The 27,176-nt window shown below is 41.8% G+C and overlaps 1 protein-coding gene across 1 annotated transcript in view; it reads right to left on the bottom strand.

Annotated features, from left to right (window-relative positions):
- Window positions 1-27,176, bottom strand: part of SULT4A1 (sulfotransferase family 4A member 1) — an 87,155-nt gene that overhangs the window by 11,273 nt on the left and 48,706 nt on the right. The window contains exons 2-5 of the mRNA XM_033953051.1: window positions 23,414-23,544; window positions 9,059-9,139; window positions 8,699-8,825; window positions 3,590-3,684 (exon numbers count right to left, since the gene is read on the bottom strand). Of these exons, the coding sequence (XP_033808942.1) occupies window positions 3,590-3,684; window positions 8,699-8,825; window positions 9,059-9,139; window positions 23,414-23,544 (434 nt within the window). The remainder of the gene's footprint in view (window positions 1-3,589; window positions 3,685-8,698; window positions 8,826-9,058; window positions 9,140-23,413; window positions 23,545-27,176) is intronic.

Raw genomic sequence — 27,176 nt, 5'->3', positions numbered from 1 at the left:
TTAAGGTGACCGACCGACCCGTTGTCCCGACCCACTGCTTCGGGACGCCGAAATGTCCCATTTTCAGGGACAGCATCCCGAAGCTGTGCGAGGGGACAAGGGATTGGCAATCGCTTCCCCTCCCGCGCTAAAGCTTGCCTCCCTAAAATCCATACTTCAGTTTTGTAAAAGGGGGAGGGGTTAGTTTGTGATGACATTTCATACTAGGCCAAGGTGTTTTCTGTGTTCTGTGTGTTCGAAAGATGTGGTTTTCTGTTAGAATTGACGGTGTAGGATTGATCTGTACTAGTCTGGCTTGTTTAGTTTTACAATGGGTGTATTGATGTTGTACTACTCACTGCAGTATGTAAGATGCTGCCTTTTCCTAGGTACTCATGTGTGACGTGTGGCTTGTTATTAAAAATCATGTTTTTCGTACAGATTGGGGGGGTGCCAAAAAATGATGGGCCCCGGGTGTCACATATGCTAGGTACACCACTGGGATATATTTGTCTATTTTTGTATAGTTGTTACTGAGGTGACATTGTATAAAGTCATCTGCCTTGACCTCTTTGAAAACCCGCGGAATATAAATGATAATTAACATTTTCTCTGCGTACAGTGTGCTTTGTGTTTTTAAAATTTTATTGTTGGTAGATCATTATGACTTGGCCACAAAGGTAAGGGGGAGGGAGGGAGGGAGGGGAGCTGCTGAAAGACATCTAGTAATCCTTGCAGGCTTGACTGTGCAGGGAATTATTTTTGTAAAATCATGTTTTGTTATGTGACTGGCATTATTTAGACTTTAATTTCTATGAATGAATAGAAGGAAGATGATATAAAATTACTTGCTTGTTTTTATGTGCGTGCGCTGAAGGAAAGTGAAGAGAGAGTGGTCTGAGGACGCTGAAGGGAACTGGGGAAGAGAGAGTGGGGAGAAGACGCTGATTTATAAATGGACAATTGTACAGAATATTGTTTCTTTTTATACTTTAATATAATAAGTTCAATATAAAACAATTCAAGGCTTGTGTGGAAGGAATCAGGTGGTTTGCGGGGATAGGGACCGAGCTTACGGGGATTAGTCCAATAAAATGGTATTTTCTTATTTCTCATTATTTGTTTTATTTTTATTTGTTAATTTGTAAAGTGGTGATTGTTATGTATCAGTTTTTTCAAATTTACATCTACTGTCTTTATATTTTGCACAGTATTAGAGGACATGTATTACTGTTTTTGTGGTTTTGTAGTGTTGCATTGTATGCAGAGTCTGGTTTCTTGGCAGTTCAGTTTAACTTTTGTCTACATATTTCTACTTTTAGTTTGTGATTATTCCATATTGGGCGAGGATGTATCTGTCTGTGTGTATGAAAAGGACATGGCTTTCTGATAGCATCGACTGTACAGGATCAATTGACTGTACAGGATCTGGCTTGTTTAGTTTTACAATGTATGAGTTGGTGTTCTAGTGCTCACTAGAACCCGCTAAACTTATCGCAGATAGGCCTCTAAGAAGAAGCTGCAGCAGCTTTCAATGGACATGGCTCCAAAGAAGCAGAGAAAGCAGAACCAGGCACTCAACTGCATGCCTAATTTCACCCAGGCTGAGATAGAGATGCTGGTAAGAAAGGTACAGGCAAATTATCACTGCCTGTTTTCTTCAAAGGGAGAACACCTTGGTGCCTATTCCAAGGACAAGGAGTGGGTGACCATTGCCGCTCGCATAAATGCTGTCCACCACCACAACCAAAGAAGAAGTAGAGGGCCCTGAAGAGAGAGGTGCAGACAAAGGCTAGGAACAGGCCTTCAGATGCAGACATATCTGACCTCATCTTCTTCTTTATATTTTGAAAATGAACCCTATAGTTAAGCTAAGGAACACCTTACTAATTGATGTGGTAAAAGCTGTTGTTTTTTAGCGTTGTCCTGTTATATATGGAGTTCCTTTCTCTTATGGTATTTATATTGTAAACCGCTTGGACCTGTCACAAGAACATGTAGTATAACAAGTTTTAATAAAACATCTCTATATTTAAGAATGGAGGAAAAGTCCATAAAGCATTATTAAGGTAGACCTGGGGAAAGCTACTTTCTATCCCTGGGGTTAAGTAGCATGGAATCTTGCTACTTTTTGGGATCCTACCAGGTACTTGTGACCAGGATTGGCTATTGCTGGAAACAGAATACTGGGCTAGATGGATTTTTGGTCTTACCCAGTATGGCAATTCATTCTTATATTAGAAAACCTGTCACATGAGAAGCCACCTCTCCACATTACCTGATTAATCATCATCTCAAATCTCCAGCAGGGGATATCATAGGCATAGCAGAGAGCCCATTCTATACACTACTTGCCCTGAATCAGTAGCAGCACAGACTGTTGCTGCTATTTGGGTTTCTGCCAGGTGCTGTGACCTGGCTTGGCCACTGTTGGAAACATGAGACTAGGCTAGATGGAGCATTGGTCTGACCCAGTATGGCTGTTCTTATGCATGTTCTTATGATCATGACAGTACAGCCATGAAGCCCCAATGTTTAGACCTCATTTACAAGTATCATTTATTGTGAGAGTCAATAATTTGGCAGTGTGGCACTGCTTAGTTATGAAGGAGGTTGTAGGATAGACACAGAGTGAGAGTGGGAAGCCATGAAATCAGAAATGCATAAGCATTACTTATTGGTTGATCTCCAGAGCATGACGTGTGTGTCCAGCTCATTCACCTTCATTAAGTATATCCAGGATTTCTGTTAGTGCCTTCATCTAGGCAGGTTAGGATCTACCTGCACCTTTGGCTTTTACATTTTGGCTAAGCTCCCTCCATTTTTCTCAGGTCTTCTGCATTTCTAATATTACAGAAAATGGCATTGAGATTTTAGCAGATCCCCACCCAGATCTTCTCCTTGGTGTAGGCACTGACTCTGTTTTGCAGGGCCAAAAAGGGTTTTGTGGTGCTTCATGATCTCCTGTATCATGACATCTATGTCAGTGGTGAGAAGTTAGTTATCCTGGTGGAGAGACTTTGTTTGGAAACCATGGCACAGGGATTTGGACAGCACAAACCTGAAGAATTCTAAAATGGGGTTCTATACCTGGACATGGGGCTTTTATTCTAATGGAAAATGCAGCCTAATGGGCATCACATGTGTTTTTTAAATCACCAGTGGCAGTACACATGGATAATTTATATGTGGATAGTGCTGATTTCACAATCTATATGAATGTGCTCCATATTTAGCACCTTCCCATGTAGGCTGGATTATTTGTATTTCACATAGAGAAGGGCTCTAGGTCAGTTATCTACTTCTATGAGCTGAATATCTATTCTATCCCATTGTATTTATAGCTGCTAAGGCAAATGCTTTAATCGTATATTTAGTACTCACTGCCTATCTAGATGGTGGCACTGAATATACATATTTTTTTAAATGCTGCACTGGTTTTCTAACCACTGATTTGAATATTGAACCAAGAAACATTACACCCACAGACACAGCCGTATGCTCACACAAACACACACAACAAGGTGAAATACCACAACATGAAAGAACAAAGTCACGAGCCACAGCCCAAAAAGCCAGGCATTAGAAAAATGAGTATTCTAAATTCTACCTTGTGCATATCTTCATACTTAAGGAAAAGTACATTGGATTCCATATTATGTTCCCAGAATTCCTGCACGTGCTCAAACCATGAACCATAACCTACTGCAGAGACAACAGAGAACATTAATTAATAACAGTAGCACCAGGCCTAGTGGTTAGAGCTGCTAGCTCAGCACCCTGGGGTTGTGGGCTTGATCCCATTGCTACTCCTTGTGACCCTGGGCAAGTCGCTTAACCCTCCATTGCTTCAGGTACCATAGTTATATCGTGAGCCCACTAGGACACAGAGAAAAAACTGTACACTGCCTGAACTTCGCCAAGATAGGGTGGTATATCAAATGCCAATAAACCTTTACAATACTTTTATAGGCAGTTCACATGTGCATTTAAAGAGATACAAAACAATTTAAAATTGCAGACAAGCAATATAATGGATTATACTGAATAACCTAGAGCAGCTGAAAGGCTTGCAATTTCATGAACGCTTGTACCTATTATAGACGTTGTCTATAAAATCAGTAAAATAAGCTGAACAGGTTCTTTGAGCCAAGACCAAATGCCACCATAGCAGCACATTTTATGCCCCTCTTTTTGTCTCCTGTCCAGAATCTTATTCTTCTGCAGCCTGGGTCCGGTAAATGGCCAAAACAGATCAAGATCAAGACTGGAGTGGTCTTCAACAGCAACTCCAGTAGTTGGGAAGAAGGACTGGTGCCCCAAAATTGACATGGAGAGACAGAGATTAAGCAAACCAATGTTTAATCATAAAGAAGAAGAACCTGGGTGGTGTTCCAGATTCAATTCTGACCACCTTGCTGGGCAAACTGAATTAGGGTTACCAGACATCTGGATTTCCACGGGCATGTCCTCCTTTTGAGGTCATGTCCGGGGGTCCGGATGACTTTTCAAAACCTGGCACTTTGTCAGGGTTTTGAAAAGCCTCCTCAAATCGTGTCGGGCAGGAAGGAAGTCCGCGCATATGCAGATGCCACGCGATGATGTCACGTGCATATGTGCGTGACATCATCACGTGGCATCTGCGCTAGAGAATGACACGGGGAGCGAACCCCGTGGGGAACCACGGCGTGGCTGCGGTTTGGCTGCGGGCTATGGAGACTCCATAGCCAAATCACTGCAGACACGGGGACAAAAGTTTTCACCGCCCACAAAAACGGTGAAAAGATTTGTCCCCGTAGGCAAATGTATCCCCTTCTACATACCGCGATTTACCGGGTCTTCACCGTGTGTTCGGTTCACTTCGGGACGGGTGTCTGATTTTTTTCTGGCGGCCATGCTTGTCGGCCATGTGGTCTCCTCCAACTCATCTCTCTCCACCCGACTTGCACGTTGCCTGACTCCGCCCCCTTCAATATTCTGGCTCCTCATTAGTCAGTTCTTTCCTGCTCAAGAAGGGGACCAATCGCTACTGCCACACATGATATTTAATGGGTTGCAGTAGCGATTGGAAATCGGGGGATTTCGGAGCTGAGAGGCAAGCCCAGGATTTTTTTTTGAGTCGCTGCCTGGATTGGAGAGGAATCACTGCTGCAGACTTGGAGGAGCTACATTGAAAACTTCGGCGCTACAAGTAGAGGTAAGGTACACACTTTCCTACTACTTGCTTGCCCAGGGTTGGCGGCGGCAGGGGTGGGGGTGGGGTGGGGATTCTTTGACCGGTTGGAGATGGGAGTCTGGCTGAGCTGGGAGCTGGTTCTTTTTTTTTTTAATCTGAGTACTAGTGTAGTAGTGTGCTGTGTCCATTCCCATGGATTACTGAATCCTATTCCTGAACATGTGCTGCAAGATTGGAGGAATCCAGCACATGTTCAGTATGTAACCCATGGAAATACGTTAATAAAGATAAGTATATAAAATCATACCTGTTTGAGGCTTTTATGCATGCTGCGGTGACGGTGACGGGGCGGTGAATGGGATGGCAGTGGCGGTGACGGGGCGGTGAAAGGGATGGTGATGACAGTGACGAGGTGGTGAAGGGAACGGTGGTGACAGGGCGGTGCAGAGGATGGTGGGACGGGGACGGGGCGGTGACGGGGACAGATTTTTTCCCCGTGTCATTCTCTAATCTGCGCTTGCACAGACTTCCTCCCTGCCCGACAAGTGGGGGGCAGGGCTAGAGTGGGAGTTGGGGCAGGTTTAGGGCATTACAGGGTGGGGATGGGCGGAACTGAGCGGGCCTGGGGGCAGGTCTAGGGGGTCTGATTGGAAAATCTGGTAACCCTAAACTGGATGGACTGTGCAGGTAAGACAATAAACCTCACTCCACAAAACTGGTATATATGTACTAATAATTTTCATTGATAAATTGTAAATGCCTACGTTCTAAGACTGCTTTGATACAGGACCTGATGACCTATTTTCATATTCAACTAAGACTTGGATTAACCTTGGTCTCTATATGCCAACATTTACTGCTACTATGCTATTCCCTCACCCCAAAAGTATTTGACAAAGCTGTGGGAGTTACCTACATGAATTTTAATTGCAGAGAGAGAAGGAAATAAATCCTCTTCAGTATTTACCCTAGGAGGACATCCTATTGGGATGAAAAAAAAGATGCTGCAAGACAGGCGTGAAGCTGTCAAAGATAATAAAAACAGTTCAATTTTGACCCAGTCACTGAACAAGATATGCATGAGTTTTAGAAACTGCGAATCAATATGATTAGCAGCTACACTGGTCGCCGTACATGAAGAAAGACACGGTACTACTCGAAAGGGTCCAGAGAAGAGCGACTAAGATGGTTAAGGGTTTGAAGGAGCTGCCATACAGCAAAAGATTAGAGAAACTGGGCCTCTTCTCCCTCGAACAGAGGAGATTGAGAGGGGACATGATAGAAGCATTCAAGGTACTGAAGGGAATGGACTTGGTAGATGGGGACAGGTTGTTCACCCTCTCCAGGGTGGGGAGAACGAGAGGGCACTCTCTGAAATTGAAAGGGGATAGATTCCGTACGAGCGTAAGGAAGTTCTTTTTCACCCAGAGAGTGGTAGAAAACCGGAACGCTCTCCCGGAGTCTGTCTTAGGGGAAAACACCCTCAGTCAGGGCACTGGTCTTTGACCATTGGGCCGCTGCGTGAGCGGACTGCTGGGCACGATGGACCACCGGTCTGACCCAGCAGTAGCAATTCTTATGTTCTTATCTCATTTGGACTATGGCAACTCACTTTATGCTTGTTAAAGTAAATGCAATTTGAAGAGAATATGGCAGCCAAATTGATATATGGTAAACATAAATATGACCATGTCACACCTTTATTGAAATCTCTTCACTGGCTTCCTGTCTACTGGAGAATCCAATTTAAGTGTGCAACTGTAATTTTCAAAATCTTATATGGTATTTTTTCTCTGTTGGACTCTGTTTCAATTAATTCTCAGAAAATCTCCAACTCTAGATTAGATTAGGTCCTTGATCAGGGGGGAGGTTTGAGAGCAATGCTGGTAATAGGGAGGAGGGGTCAAGAAACACTGCCTCAGCAGTTTTTTCTTCACTTTGGGCTAGATTCACGAACCTGCCCGATCAGGGCAGGTCTGATGAATTCCCTAAACTCAAATATGCAGATGGGGGTGATCGTAGGAACGCCCCCATCTGCCAGCACGGATCGCAGGTCTGCGATCCCAACGCATGTGCAGAATGCATCTAGACCCGACTTTTTTTTTTTTTTTTAAACTTTCATGTGTGCTGACTCTCCTGCTCTTCCCTTCCAAGCCCTGCTCTTGCCACCTTCCCTGCAGTGTGATCCTGTGGGTTTAAAGCAGGGCTGCACTGCTACGTGCAGCCCCACTTTAAACCCGCGGGCTCGCACTGCAGGGAAGGCGGCAGAGCCAGGGGGAGCAGAGAGGACATGTCAGGCAGGCGTTCGGGACAGGCAGATCGAGGCAGCGGGAGGCGTTCGGGGCAGGCAGATCTGGGCTGCAGTAGATCGGGGCTGACAGAGCAGAGAGAAGGCCTTCAATAGAGCAGGAGAGTCGGCAAGACGTTTTCGACTGCTCCCCAGCAGTCGCTTCTTCAGTTGATCGGCCAACCCAGTCGAATGTGAAATTTTGTGTTGTGAATTGTGTCTCTGCCTACTTTGCATGCTTTTCCCCTCATTTGCATGCATGGATTGGAAGCAGATCACAGGAGAGGTAAGTGAACCAGGTCGGAGGGAAATTTGGTCGTAAACCTATCGGTGCAAGATCGGTTTGCTTTGTGAATTTAGGCCTTTGAGTCAGCACCACATTACACTCTTTGGCAGACAGCATAAGATCTCCCATCTAATCTGCCCATACCTATAACACAGTGTCCATGCAGTTAGTGGGTCTGTCCTGTGTGCTAAATGTAGGGCAAATGCTGGGCATGCTCCTTGCATGGACCACACGCAGTTGTGTAGTGAGGGTAGGAGACACCCGGGGCGGAGATGCCCCTGCTTATTCACCACCCCCTGACATGCAAGCGTGCCCCTTCCCTTCCCCCTCTTTAACTTCCCCAGCGTGAGCAGCATCTGCAACTTGCTGCCCATGCCGGCCTCGGCTCTCTCTCTGACATCATCCCCTGGTCCCACCATCAGAAAGTGATGTCAGAGGGAGAGCTGAGGCTGGCGCAAGCGGCAGGTTGGAGTTGCTGCTTGGGCTGGCAAAAAGCTAGAGGTATGGGGGGGAAGGGAAAGTGCGCGTGCAATGGGGGAAGGGTGGGAAGGAGCGGGGGCATAGAGGAGGTGAGGTGCTGGCAATCCGCCCGCCCGCCCCCATTACTACCATTAATCACACAGGCTTAACTTTTGCAGTTAGGATACAGTAGGTGCAAACATTTCCCACATTTCAGTAAAAAGGTCCCCTATGTTGGGTGACCTGCCCTGCAATGATTGATATTTAACTAGACTCTCATTATTCATTCACAGTCTTCAAGAAGATCTTCAAATGTCGAGTCTAGCCAGCTAAGGTGCTTCTAAAAATCTACCCCTTCTTGGTATTATGTGTTCTACTTTCTGAATGAATTATCTAGTTCATAGTAGCACTGCTGTTCTGATTGTAGAAATGCAGACAAAATAACAATCTACAACCAAAGTTGTGCAATTTGCTTTACCCATAGACAAAACCTTTTAGCTCTGTTACTTACACTTATCATTCATAAACCTTCGACAGAATTCTTGAAAGGTTCCTCTGTAGCTCATAGTTCTTAGGGAACGGTGAAACTGGTAATAGGACACTACAAGGTCTTTGGGATTGCGAGCCATATAAATTACCTATGAAAAAGAAACATTTTGTTTAATAAGTTTTCTTGGAAAAAATGAGTCTGTACTTGTTAACATAACATACTTCAATACACCGTGAAGTTCGATGCAGTTAACAGGAGTTAAGTAGAAGACTGTACATGAGAGGTGAGGATACACGTACAAGTAACATAGGATCATGACAAGGTCAGAGTCAAATACAGTAATGATAAGGTGAGATGGTGAGATTCTGATCAATTAGTTACCTTAGACTCCCCATTGTGTAGATCTGCAGGCAAAAAACGATATGGCAAGTGGCTTTTTATGAGGCGAGGAGATGTAAGTTCCTAAATCAAAATAGTCCAGAAAAGTAAAATGTTGGACTTTGTTTTCTAAAATATTAACATCAGAATTCTTAGATAACATACCAGTATTGTAACAGATACGTTTCTTTGTACTGTTTTAGCTTTTGTAAAGGATAAGGAACAAGATAATGTATACATAATACTTTATCATAGGACAATTAGCTAAATTCAGTGTTGGATGGAGAGGATGAGACATAGAAAAAGATCAGCAGGTCAAACTGATAGGGGGAAAGAAGTCTAGGAATTAAACTGGGTGTTTGGAGTGTACATAAGAAAAGGGCACGTAGGCTGCAGGTAATGAGGAAGAGACATTTGGAGTGTGAGTGAGAGAGAGAGAGAGGTGTTTATGGGAAAGGAGGAAGAGATGAAGGCTGGGAAGAACATGATAAAGAATGAGGGGGATGGTTGGAAAGGAGAGAGCAAAGAGAAGTGGATAAGGGTCTCAAATAGGAGAGAGCCAGAGAGCAAGAAATGGAGGGCAGGATTGGGTAATATAAAGGTGAATGGATTAGGAGAGGAGGTGATAGACAGTGAGTAGGATATAGCATTCTGAAAGGAACAATGGGTAAAGAGATTCAGAGAAGGAAAAGAAATGAAACGATGGTAACAGAAAGAAAGACAGGAAGAGAGCGACAAGATACATAAAAAAGACCACAGCTTAAGATGGTTGGAAGGTAAAACAGAGGCATAGAAAAGAAGAAGAAAAATCTTTGGGGAAAAACAAGCAATTGGAGAAAATGGACAATTTAAAGGCAGTGGATAGACTGAGAACACTGCGATGTAACTTACCCCCTTCTCCCCCAAAATGCTTTACCAGTAATTGACAGAAGACCACATAAAAATAAATAATACATGTTTCTTCCCTACTTATATGTAACACCACAAAATTTTGAAGAGGGGAGTGCGCAAGGTAACAATTGTCCAGGGTCATCTGTTCACCAGCAGCAAGATTCCCAAGTATAATAGCTGGTTAACACACACCTCCCAAAAATTCTCCAACCTGTCCCTCCTACTCATAAAACCCCAGACCCACACACAGTGGAGGGCAATTGTATAACAGAGAGCCTCCAGTTAGGTGTCCTATAGATGCACAACAGGAGAGTATTCTATAACTTTTGGGCACCTCTTAAAATGTGTTCTGTGGGACAGACACCAAAATTCAGAAGCACTTAACTGGAGGGTACCATTGAATATCACACTCCAACCCACTTTTGAAGTGGACCACATAGGAGCATTCCGAGAACAGTGTTGGGGAAGAGCTGGCAGCTATGTTGGTGCTGAATGGGATGATTCATCGCAGCCGTTTCAGGGATATTTCATCCCATTCCGATTTAGCTTTAGCCTTCTTTCAACTTCAGTCTCTTAGCTGGAATCCTCTTCTAGCCCCAGATCTCCCTACCAGCATCAGTCCCTTTCTTGCTTTGGCCCTCTTCTAGTCCTACACACTACCCCCCCCCCCCCAAACTCCAATTCTCTTCCAGCTTCAGCTCTCTTCCAGCCCTAGACTCCTCCAGCATTTGCCCTTTTCCAGACCCTCAAACTTTTGTCCTCCCCAGTGACATGATAACATAAGAACATAAGAAGTTGCCAACCACTGGGTCAGACCATTGGTCCATCGCGCTCAGCGGTCCGCTCCCACAGCGGCCCATCAGGTCTATGACCTGTAATGTGGTTCCTGTCCATTTCTGTAACCTATCTCTTCTTTTTATCTGTAACCCTCAATCCCCTTATCTTTTAGGAACTTGTCTAAACCTTCCTTGAAACCCTGCAATGTGCTCTGGGCTATCACAACCTCCGGAAGTGCGTTCCATGTGTCCACCACCCTCTGGGTAAAAAAGAACCTCCTAGCATTTGTTCTAAACCTGTCCCCTCTCAATTTCTCCGAGTGACCCCTTGTGTTAGTGGTTCCGCACAGTCTGAAAAATCTGTCCCTGTCCACTTTCTCTATGCCCCTCAGGATTTTGAAGGTTTCTATCATGTCTCCTCTAAGTCTCCGCTTTTCCAGGGAGAAGAGCCCCAGCATCTTCAACCTGTCAGCATACGAAAAGTTTTACATACCTTTTATCATTTTAGTTGCTCTCCTCTGGACCCCCTCAAGTAATGCCATGTCCTTCTTGAGGTACGGCGACCAGTACTGGACACAGTACTCCAGATGTGGGCGCACCATTGCACGATACAGCAGCATGATGACTTCCTTCGTCCTGGTCGTGATACCCTTTTTAATGATACCCAACATTCTGTTCGCTTTCTTTGAGGCCGTTGCGCACTGAGTTGATGCTTTCAATGTTGTGTCCACCATCACCCCCAGGTCTCTTTCAAGGTTGCTTACCCCTAACAGTGATCCCCCCATTTTGTAGCTGAACATCGGGTTCTTTTTCCCTACATGCATGACCTTACATTTCTCTATATTAAAACTCATTTGCCATTTTTTTGCCCACTCTTCCAGTCTTGTTAGGTCTCTTTGCGTTTCTAACCCTGCTGCAAAGCTTGGTGTCATCAGCAAATTTGATAACCTCACATGTCGTCCCCGTCTCCAAGTCGTTGATGAATATATTGAACAGGATTGGTCCCAGCACCGACCCCTGTGGAACTCCACTCGTGACCCATTGCCAGTCTGAGTAATAGCCCTTTACTCCAACCCTCTGCTTCCTGCCTGCCAGCCAGTGTTTGATCCATCGGTGGATATCCCCCTGTACCCCGTGGCTCCACAGCTTTTTAAGTAGTCTTTCGTGAGGTACCTTATCGAAGGCTTTTTGGAAGTCAAGGTAAATGATGAGGGGAAGGTGGACCATCTTAAGCGCTGTCTTCATGGGGGTGCCGACACTTCTCCCCTCTGAGCAAGGGACATTGACGCCATAAACTCAAGGTGTGAAAAATAATAAAAAATGCAAAATTTCACTAACGTAAAGTTACCAGTAATTTTATTGTGTTTACCTTCAATCATGACACCAAAAGAATACAGCAAAATTGCATTAGCCGTTACATTAGTGGGAGATCGTTATAGTTGCCAAAATGCTGGCCTATTCTGATAACGAGCTCAGCTTAATATCTTACAACACTCTATTATATACTTTCGGCTCAGTGTTACATCATCAGTTTCTCAACCAATAAAATAACATGGGTGGTCTTAAAAGTTAGACAAAGAAAATTCCTCTACGTTTAAAAGTTTCAGAAATCATATTTGTTCTGTCCATATTCATTTCTGAATATACAGTATCCTTTTCACATAGGTATATTAAGAGAAATCATTTGTTAAAAAGATGCTGAAATGTTCTCAGCCCTACAAACAGTGCTGAGAATTTGCCAGCCTTAGTGGAAAGGAGAAAGTGCAGGAGAAGGCAATCAAAGAGAAGGAGGGGCTGTCTCCCCCTGAGCTGACAGCTTCACTCACAGTGTCTGACTCTAATTTTTTCCAGATGTTGCTTTAGGATTTCTTTAGGTTGCAAATATATATATTATGTTCTTCTACCAATTCTTTCACATCCACACATTCATATTTGCTTGCTTGGGCCCAAGCATTCATAATTCACATTCATATCTCGGCCATTCATAACTCATATTTCATAAATGTTATATCTCAGTTTAGGATACTTCTTCCCAGCCTAAGGCACATCTGGTATCAATTAACACCACGATGCTAGTAGCGGGAAAAACTCTGAACAAAGAAAAAGCAGAGAGACAGAAGGTCACTGACTCAAAATGGATTCCAAAGCACAAAAGATATAGCAAAACGAAGAACCCAAATGGAGTCCCTGTATACCCTGGTTTCCTTCATGATCTAGCCTAATAGCAAAGTACATAAAAAGAATATTACTATACTTTCCCTTATATTAATCTGTAGTGTGTTTTTCTGGCTTTAGCTTCATTCATATTCAGATTTTTATTCACCAGTTTGTCGTATGCTTCTATTGGGCGTGGCCTTAACTAACACATATGCTTGTATCTAATTAGAATTACCCAGAATCATACGAAAAACAGGCCCTTTTGTAGAAAAACTCTACAAAAATACTGCACTATCATGTTCTGATATCCATTCCATTACCGTCCCATAAACATCACCCCCTACTGGCCACGAGCCACTACTCTTCACCTCCTCTCTGCCCCCCACCCCCTGCATACCTCCTGAAATATTTGTCTGCACAAGCAGCATATTTAACTGCTGCTTGTGCTGGCCTCGGCTTCCTTCTGACATCGCTTCCTGGGCTTGAGACCATGATGTCAGAAGGGAGCCGAGGCTGGTGCGAGCAGCAATGGAATATGTTGCTCATGCTGGCGAAAATTTCTAGAGGTACATGTGGGTTGAGGGCATTCAAGCGGGGAAGAGCAGGGGGCGCATGGCGCAGCAATGCAGGATGCCACTGGAGCTCCTCTCTTCACTCTCACTACTCTACTCCTCTGTGGCCTTGAAAGCTGCGGCAGCCTCACGGACAGGGAGGAAAGGAAGAGGGTATAATTTTTGTTGGGGGGGAGGCAAAGCTCCCCCTCCCTCAAATGCTGAATTGGATCCTGACTCGATTCATCATGGTCAGTTCTTTACATTGAAATGAAGAAACATAAAGGAACATTATGGGCTCATCCCTCAGAACCTCTGATGAGTATCTCTGCTGGTTCCATGGACCAGTATGTTGAACACAGGCATCTTGTGAATTTAGCTGGTCTGGAACACTTGGGAGCTGTAACAGAGGCAGGTGGACTGCTGGATTCCTTTTTCTCAGATGTATCTCTCAGTCTGGAACAGTGGTTTTGTCATCATGTCTGTCTTAACAGCATACTATGGACTTTTCCTCCAGGAACTTGTCCAAACCTTTTTTGAAACCAGCTATATTAACCGTTCTTACCACATCTTCTGGCAATGCGTTCCAGAACTTAACTATTCTCTGAGTGAAAAAATATTTTCTCCTATTGGTTTTAAAAGTATTACTCTGTAACTTCAGCGAATGTCACATACTGTAGTCTATGTAAATCTTGAAGCAGGTAAAAAATTAATCCACTTGTACCCGTTCTACACCACTCAGGATTTTGTAGACTTCAATCATATCTCCCCTCAGCCGTCTCTTTTCCAAGCTTAAGAGCCTTGGAGGGGCATAATCGAAAGAAATGTCTAAGTCCATTTTTGCCTAAGTCGCAAGTCGTCCAAAGTCTGACACAGCTTAGGACACATTTTTGAAAAATATGCCCAAAATATATATATTTTTGAAAATCGTCTAACTATAAGTCCAGTCATCTAATCATCCAAGCTGCTAAATCGTCCATCTTTATACCACATTTTTGTCTAAATATTCGTCCAAGTCAAAAACTCCTACAATAAGCCCTGTTGAATGTGGGAGGGGTCAGCAAAGTGATGGACTGGACACCCAGACATGGCACCTGAATAGTGGGGTACCTTACAGGGCACTGCTGTGAACTTCACAAAAAGGGTGCCACATTATAATCTCACTACAGCTCCCTTATAGGTCATGGTGAGCCTCCCAAAACATACCCAGAATATCCTAGACCTAGACCCACCTATCTACCACCCCAATAGCCCTTATGGCTGCAGGAGCCACTTATAAGGCGGCGCAAAACAATTTGGGGTATTTTTGGGGAGTTCACATGTTGCACCATGAATGCAGTGCTTACAGTGGCTTATGGGCCTGGGTCCTACTCTCCATGGGTCCCTAACCCACCCCCAAGATGACTTAAGACTCCTCTGTGCAGCTCGACTAGGCTTTCCTATGTCAGGCTGTCAGGTGCTGATGTTCTGGAGACAGATATTTAGAGTTGTTATTACAGTTTTTATGGGGGGGTCAGTGATCACTGGGGTAGTGTGTGGGGGTTTGTACTTTGTGTTTGAAGTACTTATCTGGTCACTTTAAGTTGGTATCTGTGACTTAGACCATGTTTTAAATGGCCTAAGTCACAATGTCCAAATTCCATCTAGGCTGTGTTGTAAAATTTTCGGTTATACATTCAGTACGACTAAATCTAACATGGCCCACAGCCCGCCCAAATCCTGCCCTCGACACTCCTCCTGAAACACCCCGTTTAGCTCTGGTCATTCAGCGGCACTAGGAAGGCCTAGGTAGTTTGTAAACATGTCTAAAATCAGTTTCGATTATCGGTGCTTGGATGTCTTTCGTTTATGATCATCCAAGTGCTGACTTAGGCCAGTTTTTGGACGTTTTTCTCTTTCGATTATGAGCCCCTTAATTTCTTTAGTCTTTCCTTATATGAGAGGAGTTCCATCCCCTTTGTCATCTTAGTCATTCTTTTTTTTTTTAATTTATAAATTTCAATCATTACATTGTTACATTAAACAAAAGAAAAAAGACCTTCCTTAAACATTAACATACGTAATCATTCCATATCAAATTCCTTTCTAAGCCCACATTAATGGGGAGATATGATACGATTTTAAAAAAACAAGTTTATAAGTAAAAAGAAAAAGAAATAATTCACGATTCACCCTCGCGAATCCCGAACCATTCTTTACTCATATAGGGATTATTAATTTTCCTCCTCTTATTTCTCGGTAGTTAAACCCAACCTCATAGGTACTAACTCATTTCTGTTCTTGAGCAATTAGGAATTGTTATAGTTAAATGGATCCCAAAATACAAATTCAATGTCTTCTAACTTGACAAGACATTTACACGGAAATTTTAGGTAAAATGATGCCTCAAGAGCTGAAACTCTAGCTTTTCATTTCAAAAACTCTTTCCTCCTTAATTGAGTTCTCTAGAGACATCTGGAAAGATTCTAACCAGATCACCACAAAATTTTGTTAACCTATTTTTAAAGTATAGTTTCTTAATTAACATCTTATCTATCTCACTCATGCATGTTATCACCAGAGTGGTCCGACTCTGGATCGCATCCTGGTTATCTTCCAAAAACTCTGTCAAATTAATTTCAGTTGATACCAGATGGTCCACCTCCTGAGCGAATTCTAATTTTTTTCTGAGGAACATAATATTAATTATTGATAGGAAAATTATCCGCATTGGCAACCCCAGTATTTCTTTAAAAAAAATTTCCTTAATAAAATTTCAGGTGATAGTAGATGAGTTACTGGGAAATTAACCAAGCGGAGATTTCTTGCTCTATACATATTTTCCATTACTTCCACTTTAGAATGTATCACCATAGAATCCTTAACAGCAGATACTGAAACAGCTTGAAGTGTAGTACATTGAGCTTCCATCACATTTAATCGTTTATCCAAACAACCCAGATTGGAATCCACATTTTCAAGCTTATGAGAAACAGACTGTGAAAATTCCACTGTTTGTTTCACAGTTGACCTGAGAAACCCTTCTACTCTAGAAATACCTAACCACAAGTCTTTCAAGGTAATATCTTGTGTTTCCTCCGTTAGTGGTTGATCCTCCACTACACCTGAAAAATCAAGTGACAGGTATTTCAGTCAAAACTAGCTTATTTGTCTGAGTGGAGGATGCCACAAATTCGTTGGAACTAGTAGGGTTTATATTCCTACTATCACTCTATACTGGAAGAAGGGGAGGAGTTTGTTCGAGAGGACTCATTGAAGCACCCGATATAGAAGAGTTCATATTAAGTGCTGCAGCTGAGGGATTATCAGTTAATAATGTCAAATGCCTGTCCATAGGGTCAGATACAGCCGGTGTTGAACTCTTAGGTTTAATTTTCCTTTTCCCCATGTTCAAGCTAATTAGAAATTGTGAAAAAAAGTAATACAACCTTAATTCCACCTCCATAGCTCCTTGTGGCTCCAAGGGGCTCCCAAGGGGCAAAATGTACCCCTTAGGGCACGCCCCTTCAGCCACGCAGCTGGAGCCGCAACTGTGGCAGCGGCGCCAATTTAAAGTGTTGGAGATGGACCCAGTGACATCAGCGGTCCGTCTCTTACAATGCCTGCCCGGTGAGCAGCCGAAAGAAAAATGCCAGCCGCTGCTGCAGGAAGCACGGGGCTGCAGGAAAATCATCTCCAGTATCCCTCAAAGGTATCATGCTCCCAACTATACCGCGGCAGTGGCATCAACTTAAAGTGTTGGAGATGGACCTAGTGACATCAGGGATCCATCTCTTACAATGCCTGCCCGGCAAACAGCCAAAAGGAAAATGCCAGCCGCTGCTGCAGGAAGCATGGGGTCTGCAGGAAAGTCACCTCCGGTATCCCTCAAAGGTATCAGGCTCCCCATCTTAGTCATTCTTCTTTGAGCCTTTTCTAGTGCCACTATATTTTTTTGAGAAGACCAGAACAGAATACAATACTTAAGGTGAGGTTGCACCATTGAGCAATACAGAGGCATTATAACATTCTTAGTCTTGTTTATCATCCCTTTTCTAATAATTCCTATAATTTCTAGCATCTTGTTTGCTTTTTTGGCTGCCATCACACATTGGGCGGAAGGTTTCAGCGTACTGAACGCAATAACACCCAGATATTTTTCTTGAATGCTGACCCTCAAGTTGGATCTTAGCCCTATGATTTGGATTATTCTTCCCAATGTGCATCACATTGCATTTGTCCACATTAAATTTCATCTGCCATTTGGACACCCAGTCTTCCTATTTCCTAAGGTCTTCCTGCAGTTTTTTACAGTCCGCATGCATTTTAGCAACTTTGAACAGTTTAGCAAATTTAATCACCTCACTTGTAGTTCCAATTTCCAGATCATTTATAAATAAGTTAAATAGCACCAGTCTCAGTACAGATCCTTGTGGCACACCATTATTTACCCTCCTTCATTGAGAAAAATGGTCATTTAATCCTACCCTTTGTTTTCTGTCTGATAACCAATTCTTAATCCACAATTGAAGATTGCCTCCTTTAATTTTCTCAGGAGCCTCTCATTAGGAACTTTGTCAAAAGTTTTCTGAAAATCTAGATACATTACATCACCTTTATCCACATGGTTATTCACAGCTTCAAAGAAGTCAAGCAAATTGGTGAGACAAGACCTTCCTCGTCTGAACCCATGCCGACTCTGTCTCATTAAATCATGTTTTTCTACATTTCCACAATTTTATTTTATTTTTTTGTTTCCACTTTTTTGCCCTGCACTGAGTCAGATTTACGGGTCTGTAATTGCACAAGTCTTCATTAAATTTAGTTGGAGCACCCCATACCAGACTGAGTACTTTTGGTGAAGCCAAAACCTGAGCCTGAGCCCTTCCCTCTAGAGAGAACTGACCCCCTGAAGAGTATACGTGTGCTGAATCAAAGAGGGGAGAGGACTAGGAGAAAATTAATATATTTTTGTCAGTCATTGGAGAGAATTATGTGAATACTGTATATCACCCAGAGACAAGGACTTTTTACACATCGATGATATTAAGAGCCAGATTCTATAATGGATGCCTATGTTAGGCGCCACATTAACTACCTAAATGACCTCGGAAAAATAATTAATTGACCAATAGGCACCTAAATGATTCTATAAATGGTAGGCACTTATCGCATGGTGCCTAGTGGCGCCTAATGCTTAAATGGGCATGTTTGAGGGTGGAGACAGAGATTGGTGCTATTATTCACGATTCTGAAAAGAACTTAGGTGCCTGCAATGTAGGCCAGTAAAACCCTCCCAAAATATGACACTGAAAATATTCCATCAGACTAAAACTAAACAACAGATTTGCCTATCTTGCTACAAGAGTTATGGAATGACATCAAAACCGTAAGCCAAGATGTCGCCTTGGACCTCAGAAGAAACCAGAAAAGTAGTAGAACAAAGAAGACAAGCAAAACTTTCTGGTGATAGAGGTAAGGCGGGAGAGGGGAGATATGATAGAGACGTTTAAATACCTGCATAATGTAAATATGCATGAGTCGAATCTCTTTCATTTGAAAGGAAGCTCTGGAATGAGAAGGCATAGGATGAAGTTAAGAGGTGATAGGCCCAGGAGTAATCTATGGAACTACTTTTTTACAGAAAGGGTGGTAGATGTGTGTAACAGTCTCCCCATGGAAGTGGTGGAGACAGAGACTGTGTCTGAATTCAAGAAGGCATGGGATAGGCATGTGGGATCTCTTAGAGAGAGGAAGAGATAATGGTTACTGTGGATGGGCAAACTAGATGTGCCATTTGGTCTTTATCTGCCATCATGTTTCTCCGAGTGTTTCAATGTCAAGTTCGGCAAGACAAAGAACGATATCTAAAGGATATTTGTCAGAAAATTTAATCAGAACAAGTAAATAGAAAAACCAGATTAGAGTATCAGGAGGTTAAGAGATTGCAAACACAAGCAAACAAATTCAACGGGACTGCAGTAATATGTCAAGCAACAAACGAAAAAGAGAACTGCAGCAAAAATTAAAACACAATACGTAGAACAATAAACAGTTTGTATCCAAATGATAGTCAAATTGTGTGGGAAACCGGGATTCGACACAGTCCGTGTTTCAAAAACACACTCCTTCCCATCAGGTGTCTAGTGTGAGAATGTAAATAAGTGAACAAATGTGTAAGCATTTATGAAGGAAAATATGAAAATTGATATCAGCAATAATGTATAATTGTGAACCAGTGAACCAAAAAATGTGAAGTGATATTTAGGCTACATTAAGCTAATGTGAAAATTGAAACAATAAATATTAATAAATGGAACAGTGAACCAAAACTATGAAGTTGATTTAAAGCTGCTATGAGTTAATCTCAAAATTGAATCTCCCACTGTGAAGAATGGTGCTATGTTGAGGATCAGAATTGTGAGCTTGTGCTATGAGACAATGCCAAGGAACCAAAGATAAAGAATCAGTGTGAAGCCAATCATACATACCTAAGGAGTATACAGCCCACTTTCAGGGGAACCATAGGATTACAACTGAAAAAATAAACTAAACAGAACGAGATAGGGGTAAAGAAGGGGGATGAGCAAAAAAATATAGGAATTGAAAAATATAGCAGACATGTATATAGTGCTAATAATTAAAAAATTAAAACCAATTGAAAGTGAGATGGTGCTATGTAGAACCACCGAGCATCAGAAATCAAAATAATGCCACGACGAGATAACAACGTAGGGGAACAATACTGTCTGTGCTAAGGCTGTAAAAGATGGTGATAATGGCGGTTAAAAATTGTATTGCTACCAGTAGTAAACAAGAAGGCCGGATTAAAGGGTAGGCCAAGTAGGCACGGGCCTAGGGCTTGAAATGGTCAGGGAGGCCCATAGCCAGAACCACCCTCCTTATTCTGCCGCTGCTGCTTTTCTTAACCAGCAGCAGCGGCAGCAAACCTTTAAATCAAGTGTCCAACCCGCGGCCCAGCTTGTGTTTACTGAAACACGGCCTTCTCCCTTCCTTTCTTCTGTGCCTCCCTCTGGCACGTGCTTAGTTTCTGGCCGGCTCCCTTGCTGCCTGTTCAAACCTGTGGGTTTGAACAGGCTCCTCTTGCGATCTGCGTCTGCGTCGGAAGTGTTCTCTCTGACGTCATGACATTAGAGAGAATGATTCCGACCTGAAGGAGGCTATGGCCTCTGAAAGTTAATTGAAAAATGGATTAGTCAAATAATATGGTATATTCTTATTTTCAATTTTTGTGTTATTTCTATTTGTTAATTTGTAAAGTGGTGATTGTCAGTTTCTTCAAATTTACATCTGCTATATTTATATTTTTCAGCATATATGTCATTGTTTCTGTGGTGTTTAACTGTATGCAGTTTGTGATCACTTATTCCATACTGGGTGAGGGTGTATATGTTTCTGTGTTTATGAAAGACATGGTTTTCTGTTAGCGTTCACTAGCCTTGTTTGGCGAAATGCATCAAGCATGGTTCTTGGGATCACCTTGAATAAACCTGATTTGAATCTCCTTATTTTCTGCCGATCTTCTTTTGTTTCATGTTAGATTCTTTGGTGGACTGCTTGCCTTGTTTCGTTACAAGTTAACATACATGGAGTGGAATATTCTAGAGGAGTTACAGATTTGGTTGTTTATCCATATATATGGGTTACAGTTGGTTGACATAGAGTGAGGCAGTTGAGAGGCGTTGTAAACTTGACTATTAATATAGACTTATACATTTTTTGGGATAGTATTACTGCTTTACAATATATTTGAACACTTTTATATATTTATGGAAAGGGTTCAGAGTTAAAGTCCTGGGTAAGTAGGTGGGAAAGGAAGGAAGGATTGTTCAGAGATGTTTTGGGGTTGCATAGAAGAAAAACTGCACTGGTATGCTAATTTTTGTTTTGAATTTTTAAAAAAGAAAGAAATACAAGTGGAAATAAAGAAATAAATAAGAAAACAGATAAATGGGGGCAGGGCATGGGTGGGGCGTGGAAGGAGCAGGGCCAGGGGGTCCCAGTGTACTTGTGTGCCTAGGGGCCCTCAAAGAATTAATCCTGCCCTGACAAGAAGCCAAAAAAACCAAAATAAGCTTTATTAAGAAAACATTTTTTTAAAATCATTAAAAATCGGAACCTAGTAAAGTCTGAGCCAAACCATAGTAACATTAACAATGTTTTGAAAGCAGCTACTACGGTGAGGCATTAATAAATAGGGAATGGGACTCAAGTAGATATGGTGCGCAGTATAAAACTTAAGAGTTTACTATGTAAAAAAGTATAACCCATAGAGATACTATGAACTAAATACTGAGTGAAATCAGAGCAGATAGAAAAATTGAGGGCATAGAAACCAGGTGACTTACCGGTCTAGTGGACTGGAAAACGAGTCTGATAAGTTCCTTCACAGTAATAATTCATACTGGGCTAAATACTGTATACTGAAAGGTGTTCAACCAACCAATGGATTTTCAAAAATTATAATATATTTGGAGAATTCTTTAAGATGCTACTCCAAATGTCAGCATAGTTAGCCGTACCAATATTTTAGATCAGCTAGCATTATGCAATCAAGTTTCTTCAGAGCATCAGCGTCCCCAATCCACCGCTCAATAAACTTTCGCTGCGGGAAACTTTATTGGGTAACTCCTCATCGGCTCACTGTTTTACTTTATAAATTTATCATTTGCTTAACTATTTTCAAAATTTATGACAATATATTGTGGAATTTAAGAAAACTTATCTTTTCCCTTTAGCTGTGCATGACGGTTCCCGGGCTGAACTGAAATGAGCTGAGCTGAAATAAATTGAGGGCATAGAAACCAGGTGATTTACCGGTCTAGTGGACTCAATTTCTCAGTAGTCCTCTACGACACTCGTCTCTACACATCACAGTTTGACGTCAGCACATTTGTTTGCTTTTTTTCATTGAGTTTTCCTGTGTTGTTTCACTTTCGCTTTCAATATTGTACTGTGAAGAAGCTTATCCGACTCGTTTTCCAGTCGACTAGACCAGTAAGTCACCTGGTTTCTTTGCCCTCAATTTTTTCATCACAGTTCATTTCAGCTCAGCCCAGGAACCGTCATGCACAGCTAAAGGGAAAAGATAAGTTTTCTTAAATTCTACTATATATTGTCATAAATTTTGAAAATAGTTAAATAAATGATAAATTTATAAAGTAAAACAGTGAACTGATGAGGAGTTACCCCATAAAGCTTCCCGTAGCAAAAGTTTATTGGTATGGCTAATTATGCTGACATTTGGAGTAGTATTTATCTTGAGGAATTCTCCAAATATATTATAATTTTTGAAAATCCATCGGTTGGTTGAACACCTTTCAGTATACAGTATTTAGCCCAGTATGAATTATTTTGTATAGCACAGAACTCAGATGGCACAGTTTAAAGAATATTAAATTAATACTGGCAAAACAACTTTTTGAAATGCTGAATAGTTGAGGCCTTCTTCTCACATTTCTTCTTCAAGCAAAGAAATAACACCATTTCCTGTCATTAGTTTTGCAGCATTTTGTGCATGTGTTAATATTACTTATTTGTGTTCTGTCAATCTTAATGTCAATCTCCCTCATGTGTATATTCAAAAATAATGATGGTCTCTAAAATAACTCTTTAACAACTCGCTTGCAGGAGTTTTGGACAAATTTATTAAATTTGTTATTTTTGATTTACAGTAATATTGTAAAATTGAAACATATCCTATATAAATATAATTCATTTGGGATAATTCACATAGGATTTTGCAAGAATTTAAACTCTTAAAAATTAGTGGTTATTCAAAAATAAGTGATCCTGGGCAAGTCACTTAATCCTCCATGGCCCCAGGTACGTTAGATAGATTGTGAGCCCACCGGGACAGATAGGGAAAATGCTTGAGTACCTGATTGTAAAACCGCTTAGATAACCTTGATAGGCGGTATATAAAATCCTAATAATAAAATTTAAAAAAAAACAAAAAAAAACATAGACTAAGTCAAACTTACCTTAATTATATCAAGACCAGGCTGAGGATACTCTAAGACAGGTAGTTGTTCATCTATATTCATCAATCCAATCTCATCAGGGTCAGCTCCCTGACTTACTAGATACACTACTTCTTGCAGCAAGCTAGTACCTGTGAAAAGGAAGTTCATAATATGATTTGATAAGGAATAGTTGTAATTAAAGCCATCACTAGCACATTATAAAAATCATATATATCTAGAGTGGAGGCTTGGCCTAGTGGTTAGAGCTTCTGCTTCAGCACCCTGAGGTTGCAAGTTCAATCCCAGCCTGCTCCTTGTGACCTTGGTCAAGTCACTTAATACTCTGTTGCCCAAGGTGCCGCAGTCAGATTGTGAGCCTCCTAGGACAGATAGGGAAACTACTTAAGAGGACCTGATTACTATTTGATGTATTGTAAACCGCTTTGGGTGAATCTTTTCATTAAAAGGCAGTTAATAAATATAAATAAATTAACTTGTTGCTCCTAGAATTTATAGTAAAACATATTTATGCCTATTTAATCAATAATTTAGCTCCCCCCCCTCCCCCCTTGGAGGTTATCTCCTTTTTAACATGATCAGAAAAACTTTTAATACTTTAGAGGGAAAAAAAGGCCCTATACTCCAATGGTCCAATATTAAGCACCTCAGTTGGTACTTTCTTTTAAACACCAGCTGCAGCCATTAAAGTACAGTACAGGAACCCCCGCAAATTTTGCCTGACAAAAGGCAGGAGAGGGCAGCTCCTGATTGGAGTAGCCCGACTTTACTACAGGAAGAGGCGGTCGGAGCAGATCACGATTGAGCGAGTCCGCGAACAGCGAATTCATGGGGGAACATTGTATATCCAAATATTCAGCACTGGTCAGTGGCTGGTGTTGAATATCTGGGTAGAGCATTGACCAGCAGCATTATCCAGGTAGCAGCAATATTCAATCTGCTATCCGAATAAGATATCTAGAAAACTTAGGGTAGCATTAAAGATATCATAAGAACATAAGAATAGCTATACTGGGTCAGACTGATGGCCCATCTAGCCAAGTTCCTATCTCCAACAGTGGCCAATCCAGGTCACAAATACCTGGCAAAATCCCAAATAGTAGCAAGATTCCATGCTACAGATCCCAGGGACAAGTAGCGGCTTTCTCCATGTCTATCTTAATAATGGATAGCAAACTGAATATTGCTGCAGTAAGGAGCCTTTCAAGATTCACACTAGTCCAATCTGCTTCTAGATTCATAACCACATCAACGGTGTAGAGAGGAGGTGTATACCATCTGCTGCATCATCCTGTGTTGAGATGGCTGCAATGGTCCTGCCTGCCCTTATTTAAGCCAGAGAACAATAGGATGTGGTGTAGATTTTTGTTGGTAGATTTGTCTGGATTTGCTGACAGAATTAGCATATGCCCTAAGGCTCAGCTTGTGGGTTTAATTAGTTTTTATTCACTGAGAAACCTCCTTTGAGTTTTAAGTTTGTATCTTGTGTGAAATGCATGTATAAATTAGGTTTTACCCACCTATGTGCCTGAATGCTGATCTGAGAGCTTGAGTAGCAATGCTAAGGAAAGAGAAGAACCAACCAGGTGCTTAATTACAGAAGAAGGTACTGTGGAGAAAGATTCCTTTGTGGAAGAGAATCCAAACTATGAAGTTTTGGGCAGAATTGGGAAACCCCTATCTTCCAAAGATACTGATATTTATTGAAAGGGATCACAGACACAGATAGAGGAAGCATGTAGTGCAGATAGAAGAAGCATACAGTGTTTATCAATGCTGTACAACCTCAGGACCAGACTACCTCAAAGTACACGCATCGTTTGAGTTTTCAGTAAAGTTAGTTGGACCACCCCATATCTATCTCTGAGTATTTGTGATGAAAAGTGAAACCTACTCCTTGGCCTTGAAGGGCTATCCCTATCCCTCAGAGAAACTGCTCCCTTGGAGAAGAGTGTGCATGTACTAATTGAAGAAACAGAGAGGACCAGGATAAATAAATATTCTGTGAAGCCCTGTGATATGAAATCTCTTAAGGACTGTGCCAAACAAGAGAATCCTACACTGCTATCCTGATAACTCCAGGGTGAAATAAACCAATCTTCATCATCTCTAGGTGCAGATGCTGTGCTGGGCAACACATTGGTAGAGCCATGACATTAATGGCACACCCAATCCAGAGACTGCAAATACTCCATATCAGCACTATCCAGGTGGTCATTAATGATTTACAGTGGAAATGTGCAGATAGTGCCTCTGAAAAGTGCCAGATACTGTAGAAATGGCCCCAAAGCACTTATCTAGACAGTAGGTGATGCTATTTGGATATGTGTTCTTACATATTGACAGGCAAATTAATAGGGCAAATGATGAAAGCAGGAAACTTGTCCATGGGCACAGTAAAAGATATTGTTCTTCTCTTATTAAATCTCTAGGGAATACATGTTTATAACAGATCAAAATTTATATATTTATTTATTTGTTCAATTTTCTATACTGTTCTCCCCAGGGAGCTCAGAATAGTTTAACATGGTTTTATTCATGCATTTTTCCCTGTCTGTCCCAGTGGGATCACAATCTATCTAATGTACCTGGGGCAATGGTGAGATTACTGCTTTAAACACTGCACCACACACTATGTCACAGAAAGATATGAGAAACTATATCAGGGACATGTCATGAAATTTGTTCTGCTTATGGGATCCAGTGTGTGTGTCTTCAGTAATGATATTAAAATAAAGATTCTGGACCCACAAGTCAATAGTCAGTGTTAACAGAATGGGTTGCACCACTATGTAGTAGCATTACATGCTTATCTCTATGAAGCACACATCTCAGATTGATGTGAACTTAAGAATTGCTGCTGCTGGGTCAGACCAGTGGTCCATCATGCCCAGCAGTCCGCTCCTGCGGCAGCCCCTAGGTCATGGACTAGTGCCCTGAACCAGCCCTACCTGTGTACATTCTGGTTCAGCAGCAATTTGTCTAACTTTGTCTTGAATCCCTGGAGAGTGTAGGAGTATTTTCGATATGATATCAAAATCTGAGTTTGGACGTTTTGGGGAAAAAGTCCAAAAATTCAGTAGAGAAAATGACCATTTTCAAATCAGAAAAACATCTAATTTTTTGTTTTGAATATTACCACTTTTTAGATGTTTTTGAGCTTAGTGTGTCTATCTTGTAGGACCATTTTCAAAATAAATGTGCAAAAGAAAAGCATACACAAACAAGCTATTGGGATGTAGGAGCGGTGAGCATTCTTAGGAGAGGGGCATCCTAAGAACATAAGAATAGCCTTACTGGGTCATACCAATGGTCCTTCAAGCCCAGTAGCCCATTTTCATGGTGGCCAATCCAAGTCACTAGTACCTGGCCCAAACCAAAGGAGTAGCAACATTCCATACTTCCAATCCAGGGCAAACAGTTGCTTCCCCTATGTCTTTCTCAATAGCAGACTATAGACTTTTTCTCCAGGAAATTGTCCAAACCTTTTCTAAAACCAGCTACGCTATCTGCTCTTACCACAACCTCTGGCAATGTGTTCCAGAGCTTAACTATTCTCCGAGTGAAAAAAAATTTCACTCCTAGGGTTTACTACAGTGATCAGCACATAAAAAGTCCAAGGAACACATCTCACCATAACCTGCTTATATTCTATGGTATACCCTCCATAAACCCACCCAAAACCTACTGTATCCACCTGTACACCACAACAATAGCCCTTCTGCCTGCAGGTGTCATCTTTATGTAGGTACAGTAGGTTTTG

The sequence above is a fragment of the Geotrypetes seraphini genome, chromosome 7 (assembly GCF_902459505.1).
Source record: "Geotrypetes seraphini chromosome 7, aGeoSer1.1, whole genome shotgun sequence".
Lineage (NCBI taxonomy): Eukaryota > Metazoa > Chordata > Amphibia > Gymnophiona > Dermophiidae > Geotrypetes > Geotrypetes seraphini.
The sequence above is the reverse complement of the archived record's forward strand: the minus strand, read 5'-3'. Positions and strand labels throughout refer to the sequence as shown.